General features: G+C 42.4%; 1 protein-coding gene across 2 annotated transcripts in view; it reads right to left on the bottom strand.

The window, feature by feature from the left end:
- Nucleotides 1-13,436: 13,436 nt before the first annotated feature.
- Nucleotides 13,437-18,976, bottom strand: part of NTN3 (netrin 3) — a 194,323-nt gene continuing 188,783 nt past the window's right edge. For both annotated transcript variants that reach the window (XM_069210506.1, XM_069210507.1), the window contains one exon: nt 13,437-17,088. In XM_069210506.1, coding sequence (XP_069066607.1) covers nt 16,760-17,088 — 329 coding nt within the window. In that variant the 3' untranslated portion in view covers nt 13,437-16,759. The remainder of the gene's footprint in view (nt 17,089-18,976) is intronic.

The raw sequence follows: 18,976 nt of genomic DNA, 5'->3' as shown, positions 1-18,976 counted from the left end.
GCTACGGGAGGACAAGTGTGTGATTCTGGTGGTTCCTTTTTGGCCTCGGAGGTCTTGGTTCCCGGTGGTCCAGTTGCTGTCTGTTCTGGGTCTTTGGTTTCTTCCTCTGCTCCCTTTCCCTCTATGGTCTGTTCCAGTTCTTCCTCTCTGGGAGCTTCAGCTTTCGGTGTGGAAGTTGAAAGCAAGGGTTGCAGCACAAGGGTATTCCTAGGCATTTGCGGTGGCCATTCAACAGTCCCTTAGACTATCTACTTTGAAATCCTATGCTCGGCATTGGGGTAATTTTCAGAAATGTTGTTCTCCTCTTGGTTTGTCTCCATTGAATTTTTCCTTGCCTATGGTTCTTCAATTTTTGTGGGAAGGTTTTGAGAAGTGCCTGTCTGTCTCCACATTGCGTGCTCAGTGGGCGGCTATTAAAGCTTTTTGGGATCCGTGGGGTAATCTCGCAGATTTGGAGGATTTGGTTTCTCGGCTGTTGAAAGGTTTTTCTCTTTCCCGTCCTCTGGTGAAACCTCTTTTTCCTTTATGGGATTTACCTCTGGTCCTTCGTTCATTGGTATCCTCCCCTTTTGAACCTCTGGAAGCCACTGATCTTAAGTTTTTAGCTTTCAAAGTGGTGTTTTTGGTTGCTATCACCTCAGCTAGGCGTATTGGGGAGTTGGGTGCTTTAATGGCTCGGAAACCCTTTTTGTCTTTTTCCGAGGATGGTGTTGTTTTGCGTCTGGATTCGGCCTTTGTTCCCAAGATGGCTTCTCAATTCCACCGTTCCCAGGAGATTGTTCTCCCTTCTTTGCAGGTTCAGTCTCCTGGGGCGGGGATCTGGATTAGTCTTTGCTGGATGTTTGTAGGGCTCTTTTGGTCTATCTTGAGAGGACTCGCCCTTTTCGTAAATCTGACTCTTTTTCTTTCCTTTGGTTCCTCTCCTTTGGGGGAAAGGGCGTCCTCTCTTTCCATTGGTCAGTGGCTGAAGCAAGTTACTGAGTTGGCCTATTCTTTGGCCGGGATACCTCCTCCCGGTGGTGTGCAGAGTCGCTCTACCAGAGGTGTGGCCGCCTCTAGTGCGGAAATTAAGGGGCTCTCCATCTCTGAGATTTGTCGGGCGGCAACTTGGGCTGTTGCTAATACCTTTGTTTCTCGTAGTCTTTAGGATGTGCTGGGGGTTGAACTTAATTTTGGGTTAGGGATTCTTCAAGCAGTTTGCTCCTAATTTGGTGTTTTCATTAAATCACTTTTTGGGCATGTACCTGTGGTTTGCCTCTGTGGTTATTCGATGGTTTTGTCTCTCAGGCTGTGTTTTTTCGGCTTGGGTATTCTCCATTTCGTAATGAAGGGGATGAGGATGGTAGGACCTGGGGGTAATGTCTAGTTACTTACCGGTAATCTTCATTACTTCTGGTCCTGTAATCCTTATCCCATTTATTACACCCCGTCCTTCTTCCCGGACGGTCGGCCTTCGAGTCGGGGCTTGGTAGTTCAGGAGGAATGCTGGGTAAGTACATGGTTATGTACTCCCCTGTGGGGGTGGAATGGGTACACAGAATTGCTTGTGCTCTTTTTTTCTGTCATGTAGAGATTTCTCTCCATTTCGTAATGAATGGGACAAGGACTACAGGACCAGGAGTAATAAAGATTAGTGGTAAGTAACTAGACATTACTTGGAACTGGTAGAGTTGTCTTCATAACATCTCTGGGCTATGTGAAATTTGCATCATTTGCTTTTGCCTAATTGGAAAAAAATCTGCAAAAATGATGTGAAATTACACTGAACGTAAAACCTGCATGTTGCACTATGTTTTGGGCAGTGCTTAATTTGTAAATAAAGCGGTGCCGGTGCTCAAAGCCCTTCTCTTAAACAGGAGGCTGCTGTAATTAAATCTGCCAGCACTGAATTTTGAGGCAGCTAATACTGAAGCCATCTCGGGCCTCTTCAATCCATTTACGACCACCCCCGCCCCTTCAGCTCATCCTGCAACTTTCTACTTTCTCCGTTTATGACGCTTTTTAGCTTTTTAGTTTTTCCTTCTTCCGTCTTTCCCATATGTGTCTTTTGCTCGCAGCAAATGCTTGAGGCAGAAGAATAAGCCCCGGCTCTCACAAATAAGTGCCGGTGCTCAGCACTGGAAACATGAAGCACAAATTAAGCACTGGTTTTGTGGTTAAATGCGTTCTTGTGTCCATTTTGGATGCATTTTGTGCTAAAAAAAATAAAGTGGCAGTGAAAAAAACAGAATTGCCAAGAACAATATTCGCGTTGTTCTCACGCTCCTGCGCTAACATTTTGCAGCAAACGAGGTGGAACTATATCACATGACCTAATGGCATGATTTCGGGAATTTAACATAAGCGGAGGTGAAATTTGCAACATTATGCCAGCCTAAAGGAAATTTCGCTTGGGTCTAATGAACACCTAACTGTGTTATTATACTTCGGAGTAACTATCGCTGTCTAAGTTTTATCGAGTCTCACGAACAAAATGTTGAAATTCAACGCGGACGAAGCACCCGCACCTTGTATTATGGAGCCATTGAGGCAGTGCCTGATAAAATACAGATGTTGGATCGTCGCGTGTTCCCAGGGATGGGCAATCCAAGGAAAATAAACAGCGCAAGCGAAAGACAAGCCGTAATGTAAACTTCCCCAAGGGCCGATAGGCAGTCATTCAAAGTGTCGTTCTATTGACGTCTGCAGACTGCCCTGAGCCAGAAAACTGAAGCCTGGAGAGCCTCGCCGCAACCAAACACACGGGCACCTTGGTACACGCGCACACGCGGTAGCAGCAGTATAATATCTACACAGCTGCGTGCGCAAAGAGACACGAGGAAGGGAAGCATTATACTCAAACCGACTCGAAAGAGGCGAGATCCAGACACATTTCATGTTGTGCGGTTCTTTAAACAGTGTTCACGCTGTCTTGTGGCTGTTTCCGGGTGCTGTTCATCGACGGATCAGTCGGGGAGGAAGGGAGACCGCGAACGAGTAGGAAAGAGACTGTCAGCTGTAAAACCAGACATCAGTCAGTTTTCAGTTTACAGGCCTCTTGGAATAGCTTTGCGGTATCGGCGTAGCCGTAGGACATGGCCAGCGGGAGAACAGGGGCAATTGAAGCCGAAACAGAAAAACTCCGAGCATGCACACGTAGCGGAATACATTTCAAACACACATAGAATGGGCTTTGGCTCCACCCGTGGGATACACTTCTGTCACATCTTGCAAAGGAGGTGAGCTGCTCTTCCGTGACCCTTTATCAGGTGAGCAGACTAGACCTGAATTTCTTCGGGGGGGGGGGGGGGGGGCACCAACCAGATTGGAGTGAACTGAGGTGGTTCCTCCATTCCAAGTAGGTCGGAGTGGCACAGTTACCACACCTCACTGATGGCTGATAAACAGGAGAAACTGAAATCTAAGGTGCAGTCATCAAATGATACAGGAGGAGGCAGTCACAGCATCATGTGCTCCTGGATTGTCAGTTGGTGCCTTCCGTGGCACAGGTCCACACCTACGGCTAGCATTTGACCTGCCTTGTATGTGTTATATTTCACCGTAATCCTGTTCATTTCCAGCTATATTATTTATTTCATGTGTTGCTTTTTATTTATTAAATAAATAGAAAGACCTTGAAATGTCCCTATAATCACAACAGTTACGCTTACATTTAGACAAAATGTAGATGCCCTTCTTACGATATCCATTTCAACTTTGTCTAACAGATTATTTCATCTGCATGAATCTACAAGAGTATTAAACACTTAAATCTCGGTTTCAAAAACCATGCATATATAGAAAACAAATGATGCAACTTGTTAGGAGTTAAAAAAAAAAATCTACCATTCTCTGGCCATTAATATGAGACTAGGAATTAAATTCACAAACATTTTGTATATGTACACTATGCAACACAGCTGTGTCTTAGTTAATGGAAAGCATTGCAAGCAATCATTTTTAACCAACGTAACTAAACTCACTTGATGTCCGGAGATAAATTAAATTAATGTATGTGAATCAATTAAAAAAACGAAAGCAAAGAAACCACATTGGAGAAAAACAAATGATGGAAAGCCAATTGTAAGGAAATACACTTAAAAGTAAATACAAATAAATAGAACACTTAAAGAAACATTTTAAAATAAAGATAATTTTTAGGCGAAATCCAAAATTGCATTCAACTTGGGTGAAGTTTATGACTAATGAGAGTTTTTTGGGTTCAGGGATGTATGATATTTAGGGGTGATAAGTGTTTTTTAGGGGTCAAGGATGGGGGCATTCAGGTGCAGAAAGGGGTTTGTAGGGTTCAGGGATGGGTGGAGTTTAGGTGTGGTGAGGAATTTTGATAGATCAGGAATGGGTGAAGTTTTGGCTGGTGAGGGTTTTTTAGTATTCATGGATGAGTGGGGTTTAGCGGTGGCGAGAGGTTTTTAGGAGCAGAGATGTGTGGAGTTTTTAGGGCAGAAATAAATTTAGGGTTCAGGAATGGATGCGTGTAGGGTGGTGGGGGGTTTAGGGTTCAGGGATGGGTGGATTTAGGCATGGAAAGGGTTTTTATCGTGAATGAATGTGGGAGTTTAGGGGTAGAAGGGCTTTAGGGTTCAGTGATGGATGGACTTTAGAGGAAGTACCTCCAACAAAAAGTTGCAACTATTACCATTACCCCATAAAAATAAAAATACAAAAGCACATTTTGGAAAAAAAGATAGTTTGGTTTCTTCGAAAAGGTAAATGCCACTCATCCTGAAAATTTCCATTAAACAGTTTAGCTGAAATAGACTCATTAATGGTATTCTATTAAATCTTTTTTCTATAACATCACATACAACCAAATTGTATTTGCTGTTTATCAAAACCATGCACTGTTGGCCCATTAATTGATGCCTGGACAGCCCCCAGTCGAAGTATTGCCCCCTAACATAACGGAAATGATGTGCTTAATTAGATTATGTATCTATTTATGATTTTCTATGTCATGGTTCAAACTGGTAAAAAAAAAAAAAAAAAAGAAATGTGCCTTCTAATTTACCAAAATCAATAGCAAAATCTAAAATAAGAGCAGCACAGCTAGGGCTGGACTTCAGAACCAAAAGCAGGCTAGACAAATGCTGAAAACCAGCCCTGCTCGCTTGTACTCCCACATTCTCTCTCTTTCCATCCTCTCTCTACTTCTCGCTTCTCAATCTCTTATGGCTTTCTATCTGCATTCCGTCCTCCTCTCTCCCTTGCTCTTTCTCTTCAAGACTCCCAGTCCCAGTCATGGACGACTCACTGCTAAGTCTGGGGGTGGTGAACACATTGTAAAGAGGACCCCAAGTGAAGAGGCTGGTGAGGCAGAGCCAGTACTGGATGGAGAGCAGAGAAGATACCCTGCTTCGAACCACAAAGTAAAGACACAGAAGGCAGCAGGCAGATGTTGCCAGGACAAAGGCAGCAACAATTGAACAGGGAACTGGAAGCAGACAACCCAAAGAGACAGCACAAACAGGTGCTATGGACCCTTCCCCCACCTATAACGCATACGTTCTGTCTCAGAGAAGCAACTGCTTCCTTTTGAGTCCAAAAGATCAGTGCTGTGCAGCATCTACTGCGTGGAGAACAACTGCTCCCGAATTCACACACCACTGGCATCCTGCTACCCCTTTCTGACAGGTGAGATGGCTGGTGCTTGCTTGCCTGTTGGTGTTTCTGCCTGAATGACCACCTTTTAAAGTGCCTGCCCTACTGCAAAGAGACAAGTGCAAGTACCCCTGGGACACTCTGAGCAGGCCACCACTCTGGATGACTCAGAGTTTCATGCAACAGATAAGATACCTATGGGCATCTTGACAGTGAGTCAGGAGTTCTTGGAAGCTGGAGAGACTGAGAAAGCCAAAGCACACTCAAAGTGTCTTACTCACTCAATGTCCTACTCTGGAAGGGTCACACCGGAATGCCCTGATGCAAGTCAAATTACAGGAACCTGATCAGTTTTGCTTCCATCTAAATACAGGTTGCTCAGCATTAAGCCCTAAGATACAAACGTCAAGCCTTCAATATGCTGCAAGGCACCTGGGGACACAACAACTTTGTAATGCCCTAAGATTCCCTTATCAAAGTACAAGGGAGTAAAAAGGCTCACAATAAGGTGACATTTAGGTCCCTGATGGCACTGTTCCAGCTACATGTCCTGCCAATTGGTTTAAAAAAATGCCTCTATCACCTTTTCAAAGGTTGGTGAATTCTGTCCTTACTGGACTGGCATATTTCTGTCACATACATATATAGACAACCGCATCAGGCAGCTAAAAATAGAGGGTGATAGACTGTCATATGTGATGACATCTTACTTAATGTCATTGCAAGAACCACTCTATGTCAATCTGCTAGGGTCCTGCTGTCAGCGTTAAGGTGCCTCTTCAAGACTGTTGCACAACAGCCGAAATGAGTTTAAAAAAAGACCTGTTCAAAAGTCTTGAATTATGATTGTCATACCCACTCCTTCTTCAAATCTTCCCACTCTGAAATAGTTTTGGTGTGGTCTGAGACTGTGAAGGGAGGGGCAAACCACTACTTTTTGGTGTACTGCTAAGACATCCTTCCTCCTGTACCATACATTCCCTTCTGTATTCATGGCTCGCTGTATTAGTTGGCTTGCTAATCTGACCAACCCTGTCTCTAGCCTGTGCTGAAGGCCACCACAAGCTACAACAACTGCTCCCTGATTGTTGATGAGTCTCCATCCAGGATGCCATTCTCTCTTCTGAACTGTGTTGTGTTTGTGTGTCCTTAGGCTTGGGAACCTGCAACATGCTGTTGGGGCTCAGAGGAATACAAAGGATAAGGCTGGAATGATTCAATTAATCTCAGCCACTGGTGATTACTTACTGCCACATCAAGTCCTGGGTTTTTGGATCATCGTGACACGTCAGACAGGCCGCAGCCATATGCAAACCAGTTTTGGTCCACTTCCCATCTGCACTGGTACACAATCAAGCCCTGACCAGTTTCGTCCTATTGAGGCCTCTTCAGTAGGGTGCAGCTTCGTTTCAGTGGCACAGTGAGCATGGGACCCATGTCTGGGCACACTCCTTGCACTTAGGGTTTTGCACTGAGAAATGCAAAAAAAAATGGGTGGAATGGTTGAATTCTCAGCTAATGGTAATTACTTGGGGATGCATCCAAGGCCATTTGTTCTGCCCATCATGCCACTTCAGACAGGACATAGCCATATGAAAACCACTTTAGGTCCTTCTCAAAAAGGAACAGACGGGGGCAAACTTCAAGACCAGGTCTTCTCTGACCCAGAACACGAGCAATCCCAGACTAGATTCTGACTATTTGGGCCTTTTCAGTATGGTGTAGCTTGGTTCTGGAAATTATTTGGGCCACAAATCACCCTTGGTCCTCCTACAGTTAGAACAGTCCCAACAAACTGTCAGCCCAGGTCTCTCTAAGCAACCCCAGGCCAGTTTAGGGCTGTTTAAGCATTGTAATAGGGTGTAGCTTGATTCCAGTGGCACAGTGAACATGGATGCGATAACAGAATTACGACCACTTCACAAAAATGGGTTTGTGCGGGCTTTGAAAATCCAACAAACTATGAATCAGGCCTTAGACATTATAACTGCAATATATATGCACCCTACACCACCTTCAGCTTAGGCCACCAAGTACACCAGCATCTGTCCCACATACTACCAGATACACTATCTACATCCCTTATCAACATCTACACACTCTACCACCTACTTCATAAATAACTTACTTCACTACTATTGATACAACATCCACTAGCACTACTTGCTTTCTAAACTTCATTAGTGTACGATAACTGTGTCCCTGTACCAACAGAAAGGAAGACAGAACTTTCCCTCCATCTGCCCTATTTCTCTCATTGCTCCCTATTGCTCCCGTCAGCAAATGGTGCTTCTTAAACATTTTTATTTTGTGACGCATATTGTTAATCAGGCCCATCAGTAAATGAGCATTATTTCTCTGCCATATTTTGCCCTTTCCTGCCCCAGTGCATGTTGGTCCTTTTCTTCATGACCCCATATGAACAGCTACAGATCTTTTTCAATAAATGGGATGAACCTACCTGGGGAGCAGTGGAACTACATTTTTTTCAAAAGATGTGTAAACCATTGAACATGATCTAATTTACACCAAGTGGGCAGGGTGTTGGTTGGGTGTCTTCTTTGTATTTTTCATGGATGATAGAAGTTGGGAGAATTCACCTAAATCACCACCATCTACATCCATGCCACCACCTTTAAGTGACACCATAATCTACAACAGTATGTCCTATGTCTTATTTACCCACCTACACTGACCTCCAGCATCTCACACCTGTATGTCCACAGGACTAATGCACTTGCTTGCCCGATACTTATGTGGTACATCATCTTATCCTATATCACTTACTCCGTTCAAAACCACTAACTCCACCACATACAATCTACATAGCCACCATAATTAAAACAGCAATGGAGTGCATATTCCTGTGCATGTAAAAATTTATAATTTGATTATATGTACACATCTAGATATGTATATTTCTTTGTACAGAGATGTATAACTTTTTTATCTTAAAATATATACATAATCTTTAGGCCTGTATTAACAAATGTATATTTTACTAACAGTTAAATATATATATATATATATATATATATGTGTGTAGATGTATGTATATATATATATGTATATATATATATAGAGAGAGAGATTATGTATAAGTGTGTATATTATTCTACACTTAACACATTCATAGGTCATCGCATAGCTTCTATATCAGTTTGATTAGCTGTTGATGAGTACCTGTTTTTATATTATCTATCACAATAGGTAAATGTTATCTTAACTATTTATCTACAAGCATTTCAATATTGAAACACTGAGGAAAGATAAAATAATGTTATGAAAGTACACAAATAAACTTCAAATACTGCAACTCTTGAAAGTCTGTGTTTATATGATACAACTCTAATCTCAATATTTTGCATTCCTTACACACATATACCCTTACTATGTAATCATATATCTATATATTTATTACTTTCGTTCTACTGTAAGAGAGGAAAAAACGATTACTCTCTTGAAAGTTTTACTGTGTCCCCATCACCCCATACCTCTATCAATCTATCTGCTATCGCCACTCTCTGACTCATTCCAAACCCACTCTACTACTATGATCTCCAAAATAACCCTTCCTAGACTCTTCCCTTCTCTACACCCCTGCTCACCCTAAACCTCAGTTTACTACTTATATTTTCTCCCAAACAATCCTACTAAATTCTCCCTCATTTATCTCTCCTTTGATTCATCACAAACTTCATTTAACTACTATGATCTCCCTAATCCCTTTCTACAGACTCTTCCCTCCTTCATCTCTCTTTTACTCATCCCAAACGTCATCTTTCTACTATGATCTCTCACTTAACACTTCTGGATTCTTCCATCCTTTCCCTCCATTATGCTATTCAATCCAACTAACAAACTCACATGTCATCCGCTCAAATTAACTCATACCTCCCTATGCTACTTCTAATACTGTACTTATATTTCCCTATACTATTCCACAATTAATCCTTTTGGGTTCCGGAGTAGGGAGCTACTCACCGAAAAGAGCTTCAATGTCTTGTCAGGAGTAGTAAGCGCTATATAAATACAATTACAATACAACACCTGCTTTCTACCACGTGCAACATTTTCAACAGCACTCCTTTGTCCCCACTACTTACAACCTACACATTTCATCACGCCTTCCATCCCTGCTCTACAGTGTCTACATCTTACACCATACACATATTCGCCAACATACGCCCTTCCTGATACTGCACCTCTGACCTCACCACCACTACTCCATCTATATCCTTTATCTACAACAGGCTAAAATGCCTACTCTTACATTTAATACCACCTCCTACCTCTCTTCATGCTGACTGTCCAGATACTATAAATGTACTGGCAACGAAGGATACATTAAAACACTCTGCACCATATTACCTGTTTTAATAAGTAATTAAAACAGTGATTTATTTGCATTTTCTTAATACTAGTTGCCACTAGCATTTTAATTAAACGTGGAATGCATAACTGTTCACTAAAAAATTCTCCTTAAAGTAACTGATATCATGATCATTCCCAGATGACAACAGATCAGTAATCATTAACATACTGCATCTGCCCTTCAACCTTCGTAAATTACAACTACGCAAGGGGGAAGAGCAAGAGTATTAAGAGCCCCAGTATAAACATGGAAATTGGACTCTAGTTGAGTACCATAGTAACTCCATAAATTATGGGGCAGGAAACCTGAACCCCCTTGTGCCCGATGTCAAGACATCTACTAAACTCATTATAAAGATGACCCTTAACTGCACGAAAGTTATTGTCCTGAATTTTGAAACCAGAAAGGTGTGTAAGGCTGCTCCTGACACAATATCTCTGGCCATCTCTCTCTTTTTCCATTTATTCATTTACCGCTGTGCATTATTTTCTGTCTTCCACATCATCTTTTTCTTTTAATTTTATAAACTTTTCACATTGCAGTAATTTATTAAGCTGTTTATAAACACTTTGTGAGTGTTTTTGATATAAATGTTTTTTCATGAATTGCAAATTCAAGAAATGCCATTGCTTTTCGTATTATTGTACTTACCTCATAATTGCTGATGCTGTTGATCCTTTCGAAAACCTTAGTAACATTTTTGAACAGAAAATAAAAATATGTCTGGCCTATCAGGACTTATGCTACTGACACGATCAGGGTTGGGACAATGTATGGCACGTGATTCATGAGTAAGTTAGAATGCGTATCAAAATAAAACAAAGTAAATGGAGGAGCTCAGCTACTGCCAATATACAAAAAAGATGGCGTTCCGCTCCAAGCCATTGATTGATCACAGTGGAGTCCTCATCCTCTGTTACCAGCATTGAACATATCAACCAATGGCGAAGTTGCAAGCTTTTAAACCTAGTCCCAGATCACATATACAGTTTAAAAAAACAAAATGACATGGGTTGAAAGAATCAATAATAACCTTAACTTTATAAAAAACGATAACATGACTTTTCAAAAAACACAAACAACTTGCTTAGTAATTAAATAACATTTAAATCAATTTCTCAAATTTCAGGAACTCGGTGAAAACTGGAGCATAATTCATGAATAGTATGTTGCATAAAGTGCCTGCAAACACCACACTCTCGTTTGATGCTCCTCAGCCACCCGTGTAGCCTCTAAAGAACATTATCACTGTGCATCAGTTCATCTCCAAATACAAATGAGGATTGAAACCGCTATTCACCTCTCCCAACTGGAGAATCCCTTAGGATTTTAAAAGGACGCTCACACACAAAAATTCACCATCATCGAGTCATTAGCCAGTGCATCTAATGTGTCTGGGTGGTTTCAACAATCCTATGGAGGGAGCTCTTACTAGAGGTATTGCAAGTAGGATCTGTATTATATATAAAATTACCTTAAGTATTTTAGTACAATTTATTCAGTCTGCGGTTACTTGGGCAACGTTTAAAAAAAGAAGATGACAATGGGGATGAAAAAATGATCCCTTGCATCTCAAACAAGAGGGGTCTACAAGTTTCTGCCACCTTCGCCCGGGACAGGTCTCATGGCTTTCCTCAGTACCGCTATGTGACAAATCCCTGTTCTCCTGAGTGTGGGGATAATACGCTACACTAAGTGGACACAGGTCCACTATTTGTGGTTTACAATTGTATTGTGTGTGGGGTGAGTGCATTCATTCATGCATGTCACCGTCTTGCACACCCCTCGGGTCCACTGGCCCTTAATGTACCTCAGAAAGGGGCACACAAAGGCCCAATAGGGTATTTAGAGGCAAGTGGACCCTGTAGTCACACATTCATCAAGGGAACCGGCCCGGTGTTGACCATCTAAGATGCAGAGCATAGAGGATTTAGCAGGTGCAACAGCCAGGCTGGTTTCCTTCATAAATGTGTAACTAGAGGGTCTGTCTGTTCCAGTGTAGCAAATTCTCAGATTTTTTAAAGTCTAAGCCTTGCAAATGTGTTCACTTTGGTTGAGATCAGATTTATCGACTTTGCACAATCCAAGTATATCAGGTGCCCCAGTTAAGCCATTTCCTGTATAGTAGGTGGCCAATGTACCCCAGGTTATCTCAGAAATTCCGCTGATAGTCATTATTCCTTGCAATAAATAGAATCTACCCTTCGTGATATTTCCACTTGGGAATATTTTCGCGTGGCCAGCAGGCCTGTTTAGGCATAAAAAAGTGAAATACCTTAGGCATTAGAGAGGCCAGCTAAGGTCTATGAAGGACAAAGTGGCATTCAAGTCAGAAAAAAAGGGAAGACTGTCACTGAGACCCAAGTGACCATTTTTATACGGTAAAACTGCTGCTGGTTCTCGCCAGAGGGCAGTGCTCAACAGTTTACTCACTGACCCCGTTAGGGCAAAAGAAACCTAGAAAGTGCTCTGGACTTCCAGAGTCTTTTAGACTGACATAAATTAATATCGCCAGCCAAAGATCAAGCCCATAGTAAGTCAGAGGACTGGGAGGGTTGGAGTATTGCTAGGATACTCGCAGTACACCATGTGTATGTGATGGTCTGTTCTAGGGGGTTGCGATGATATTGCCAGTGTCTAAACAAAAAAGGAATCTAGTACTTCACACCACTTACTGACCATATCGCATTGAATGTATGTATCTTGGTGGTATTTGCGTAGACCAAACCAAGCCGCAAGACATTGGTGCACTGAGACCGTATGCCATATAAGTGGTCTCACAATATTATATATGATTTCACTCATCAGTCTTACATTTAAATTTGGATTTATTTTTTTACCTCATCCTCCCCTATAGCCAGAGACCAGGGAGTGAGGGAGGGTTTGGGCAAAAACAGAAATGAGTATGCTGGCCAATGACTAGGAGACCCAGTGAGTAAGAAAGGAGGTGTGGGACATCACATTCCTAGGTCTGTTGTGAATAGGTTGTTTTTTGTAAAAGCCTACAATAGATTGGTACCTTTAAAAAACATGAAACCTACAAAGTCAAGTTCCTTGAGGTAATCGCCCCAAGTCCCTTTCCGCAGCTCTAAGTGGTTTGCTAGGCTGTCTGGGTGGTTGTCAGCAACTGTAATTTTCTGATGTGTCTGAGCTCATGACAAGTTAGCTTTCTCTTCGACAGACCTGTAGCCAAGGTAGGTATGCCTTTCATAAATAAAGTTTCATGTCACTGACTTGAAGATCATAGGGAAATGAATCTTGGATTGATCCTATAAAATTATCTAAGACATTTCTGAGCATGGCAAATTCCAGAAACAGCGAGTGTGCTGTAGTAATCAGGTGTGGTGCACATACAGGTACTACCAGGACAAACAGAACAAGGGCGACGACAAAAGAAAGAGGCAGACAAGAACACACAGCCTAAGATAGAGTGCCAAAGAAAGACAAGGACACTGATAACTCAAGACAGTCATTTTTCTGGTACAATATTTTATTAAATGTGTTCCGAATGAACTTTCTCATGGTATATTAGAAGTGGATGTCTGGAGCCAGCTCCATTTCTGGGCGTGATATGAGGCAGATCTCTTTCAATAGTGTCCAATCACAAACGTACCACCTTTTCATTGGAGCATTAAAGAAGAGGCTCATCGGTTCTTGGCACATAGGTGTAAAAATGGATAGCCGCATGGCATTTAGAAGGTAAGAGGGTGACCAGCACCCCATTACTCACCATATCACAGCATCTGCCTATGACAGCTTGTCCTGAACAACGTATGTATACACAAAGCAGCAGCATTCACCCTAGGGCTGCAATGGAGAGGATCAGAAGTGGGTGTGGACAAGGTGCTGGTAGTAGACCCCAGGCTACTTTTCGACTTCATCTGAGCATGCAAAATTGTCAAATTTAAACTAGATGAAAATGACAAAACATCTACAAATGTAACATCACAATATGTTATGTACAAGTTGTAGTATAATCTGTGTAACATATGATCAGACACGTTCCTCGAACTTTAGGGTTGCTTGCTGTTACATAGCGATGACTTTAATAAGCTGAAGGTTTTTCAATTTCCCCCAGACTCAGGCTGCTCCCTTATGATTAAATGGAAGATTTCGCCACAAACTGGAACATTGCTCGTCACGTGACAGGCAGCTCCTAGCATTGCGTATCCATCTGTGCCCTGCTGGCCCTATAAACTCACTGCCTAGTGCACACTCTTGCGTATCCGTGATAGAACAGCCGCCTTCTTGATCTGCCTAGCTTTATTCCTGAGACTCCCTAAAAAAAATGTGACCATGCCAGGCACTACAGTTTGCAGCCGTTTGTTGCTTGACAAATATAAGTGAACGTCCCTCTAAATATTAAAAGTCAGAGGCGAAGATGGAAAGATATTGGCAAGCTGGTGGGAGTCACTCTGGCAGTTATGTTCACATATAAAAAAAATGAGGATATCTGTAATGGCAGTAAGCCATCTCTGAAAGGGACCATGGTATTTTTGGTCAACACTTGAAAAGCATATAGCCCAATTGTCCGTGGAACACTGCATTAAACCTGCATTACCATTATATGGAAAACAGGAGAAAAAGAACCCATGAAACGTCTAAAATAATTCCTCCAGTCTAACTCGGAACTGAACAAAATTACAGCAAAGTTAATTTGAAAATTAAATTGATTGAAAAAAGTCCACACTCCAAAATCACGCCGAAATAAATAAGAAAAACAGGCGAGACCTAATTTCCTTGACCACCATATTTCTCTGGAATAACCTCAGTTTTGCTTTAAAAAAGATAGAATGGGTTAAGCCGTAAATGCATTGGGGTTTGCAAGCTGAAACACTTGGGAGCAATGTATGGGGCATTCTTATACTGAGACAGAATTACTCAATTTCCCAGTAGGCGTAAGCTAGTAAAAAAATAACAATATTAATATTTGTTAAAAAAAAACGGGAAACATTTGTATATATGTTACACTATATTCCATAGAGAGACTTTTTTTTTTTAACGTTTTGTTGCATTTTTGTCTGTGGAGTGACATGTGTGTGCCTCCCTCTCAGAACTTAGACCCGTGGCTCTGGTGGATGGAGCTATACCAGACAATCAGCTTTTCACAAACTACAATGCCAAGTGAATGAGAGCACATTCAGTGGGTGCGGATGAGGAGCTAAAAATGGTGAGAAAGCATCTGAGAAAAGCAGACCAAATCAAGTGGGGATTACATGGAAATGACAAAATTAAGAGTAAGTGAGCAAATGCAGTGGGGTGTGGTGTTATTACTATATTCTTCCGATTGTGCTGAAGTCAGTTCTCTATGCAGGTCTATGTTGAGGTCTCTCCACCACATGGATCTACATTGAGATGGCAACACGGTTCTGCACCTGCTCTGAGGTCTCTTTAGTGATCATGTGTCTTTGTTGACATTCCTTTGCTGCTCATGTATCTCTGATGGTGTATCAATGCTTGCCATGTTTCCATGGAATCTCTCCAAGGTCCCATGCATCTGTTGTGATATCTCTTCAAAGACCATGCATCTGTTGTGATATCTCTTCAAAGCCCATGCAACTGCATTGAAATGAACCACATGCCTTGACATTAAAACTGTACCACTACGCACATATCTGTGTGAGATCACACCACTGCCCATTCATCTGTTAGAGAGCTCCACATCTGATGTGTAGGTCTATCCATAGGGGCTTCAGTAAGAGGACTAGGCTAGCTCAAAGATATTTCTCTACTCCTGGAAAATGGAGAGGGCCAAGGTCTGCCATTTGGGCTCTCTAGACGTCTGTACTTCAGGGTCCCAGAGTCAGCTTGTGACCCAATAGGACTTTGTGTTATGGGGCACAGTTGGAAGGAGACAAAGACGACCTGTATAGGTTGGTGCTTCAGAGGTGACTCAGAACACATTTCAGCTTCAGGAGTCAGGTACATTTCTGTACTTCACAGATCTCCTAGGCTAACAGAGACCTCTTTGATCAAAGTTCAGGCCCATCAATCCTCAAAACACCAACTCTGAAAAGCAGCACTCATCTCTGTGTTGAAATATTGACCAAAGAAAATGTTTCTTTGTAAATGGGAATATTCATGAAGCATAGCAACATTAGGGCTGTTTGAACGGTCAGTTTCTCTCATGCTTTGGTGACTTCCACATAAAAATCATTATTCGAACCCTATAGTTTTAAATCAGAGTTTCATAAAATAGAGAACAGATATTTAGAGAGGTGAGCAAAGTGAAGTTTGGGGAAAACCTCTTTCAGAAGAACTGACTGGAGCAGTAGGGAAACCTAACCAGGAAGCCTGCTGGTTATGCAGGGAGACTTCGTAGGTTCAAAGAACAATTTGGATCCAGAAATAGTCCAAGAAAACTTGAAGCAAGATCCTAAATCCTTTTCGGCCCCTCCAGGGCTCACATTTTGTACAAGTAGGGAGTGAAAATCAACAGGCACACGGGCAGTAAGTAAACGAAGGCTGAGTAGACAAACTAGTTTCAAGTAACTCAAAGTCCTCAACGTAACATGGAGACCCTCCTCCACTGGTCTTCACAGCAGCGTCCCATTCAGAGGATTCCTCTGTACTTAAGACTCCTTGTTAAAAAAGAGGCGCTTTGTCTCTGTTACTGCACTTATAGATTCAAAATAAAAAAAATGGTCTTGATGAAACTGTTGCCAAAATATACACTTTACACACAGAAGGTCCTCTTAGTGCTAGATATGTACAGAGTCTAGCTTGGCCGCAGCCTGCCGTCATGTGCATGCCTTGTCAGAGGGCATGGTGTGCTTGTGTAGATCATGGCTTCGGACACTTGCCCTTCTTCTCACGGCGCTGCAGCTTCCGTAGACGTCGAGTCCACGTGTCCCGCCACTGAATAACCACGCTGGTCTTATCAGCTGTTAGGCCCTGGCGTTCTGGTGCACCTTCACCTGTACCCATCACCAGGTACTTCCGACTGATCTGGATCTTAGGGCACTTGCATGCCAGATCCTTCATATGAATCCACAGGAAGTTGTCTCCGCGCTTCACCCTCTCGTCTCGGCACTTGTAGACAGACAGCACATTCACAGTGAACTTTGCCCAGTTGCCAATGGTTTCCATGTCCAGCACATTCACTTGGACCACTGCAGTAAAAGGATAGAAGAAGTGATTAAGTGTGAAAAGGCGGCGCAAACTTCTCTCAGACTCAGAGCAGGGAACACTGCTTGCAGTAAAAGGAACTGTGCCCCTCACATTAGTTAAAACATGTATTACGTAGGCAGCAGCAATGCAGGCTCCCCTCAGACATGCAAGTTCAAGCCCCTGCTCGCATACAGAAAAGCTACAGGAATAGCTGTGGTGCAAACTTTCCTCACATTCAAAAGAAATGGACCATCGAGATTGCAGTTGTGTAAACAGAAGAGGCCACAGTGCAAGCTCACCCCACAATCATAGAACCTGTACAATGCAGGTAGGAGATGACCAGCTCTGGCACACAGATCAAGAACAGAACAAGAAGCAGTGCAAGCTCACCCCACAATCATAGAACCTGTACAATGCAGGTAGGAGATGACCAGCTCTGGCACACAGATCAAGAACACAACAAGAAGCAGTGCAAGCTCACCCCACAATCATAGAACCTGTACAATGCAGGTAGGAGATGACCAGCTCTGGCACACAGATCAAGAACACAACAAGAAGCAGTGCAAGCTTTCCTCACAAATGTGGAACGAATGCAACAGAGGCGGAAGCACTAGGGAGTTTTCGTCAAGCACACCCAGCAGGGGCTAGAGTATAGATAGCCATCACTGTAAACTCTCATCCCAAGAAAGACGATGTCACAGTAGGAAGGCACAACAGTGAAGGGCGACGAAGTAAGGGGGAAAAAAAGAGTTGTACGAAATAAGTTACAAAAAGAGAACGGTGACAGAAATAATGGGAGAATGTCAGGGACATGGATGTTTAAAATGAGGGCGAAAAAGAAATGTAAAAGATAGTTTAATTAATTATAAGCTAATCTAGTAGTAAGAAAAACATGTAAAAAAAGGAGTATAGGGACGGTGGGGAGATGCACCATACAGGGTACAACTGCGAGAGAGATGTAGGAGATGTAGTGTATTAGGGTGAGGGTTGCTAAAGAGGTACGTGTGAGGAATAGCGGAGTTTAATAAAGAGCGTGACACATTAAAATCTGATGGAGGTGTCATGTTAACCCAGACATAATCTTGTTATGGTTTAGTGCTGGTGTTCAGAGACAACACAGAATGGGGTTATCACACCCGGCAATGAAAGGAGATATTCCTTTAGCACCCTAGTGTCGTTAGTACATCGTTCAAGGCCTAGGTGTGCAATTGCACAACTAAGCACAGAAAAATTAGTCTCAAATCTCCAGCTCAGGTTACTTAGTCAGTGGCCATGACTGTCTGCACAGGATCACAGGCCACGCCAGGCAACCTTCTGTCTTTATGGACAACACATAGGAGAAACACAAGTATCTTGGCAGAACAGACTTGACCTAAGGATTTGGGCAACGATACCCATTTGGATCACATGGTCATACTAATCTGCATATTTTATGTCCCCTACAATTTAAAGTGAATAACATTCAACTCTGAGGGCTTAAAAAGAATAGTACCAGAAGTGAGGAATCAGAGGTTCAAGCCTTACTACTGGATGTATTTCCCTTTATTGACAACACCAACTGTTCACCATAGGATAAGAGGACTACAGCAGACTCTTTATTTGTGAACTACCAGTATTTCATGCTCTGTCCACGGCAGAGGCAGCTTATTCCTACTAACTACCAGGGGTAGCTAATAACCTCCATTGCCAAAGGACGTGGTGGCCTTCGAGGGGAATCTAAACACAATGATCATGGGACATTGAAACAGTCCCTGAAAGAGCCCAGTATTCCATCACCCTCACACATAAGCAAAAGGTCATTTTTGCATATAGGACTGCTGCACACGCTCACAATTTCACAGACATGCTTGAGAACTATTTAAACACAACAGAGAAGTTCATGAGACACGT

The sequence above is a fragment of the Pleurodeles waltl genome, chromosome 10 (assembly GCF_031143425.1).
Source record: "Pleurodeles waltl isolate 20211129_DDA chromosome 10, aPleWal1.hap1.20221129, whole genome shotgun sequence".
Lineage (NCBI taxonomy): Eukaryota > Metazoa > Chordata > Amphibia > Caudata > Salamandridae > Pleurodeles > Pleurodeles waltl.
The sequence above is the reverse complement of the archived record's forward strand: the minus strand, read 5'-3'. Positions and strand labels throughout refer to the sequence as shown.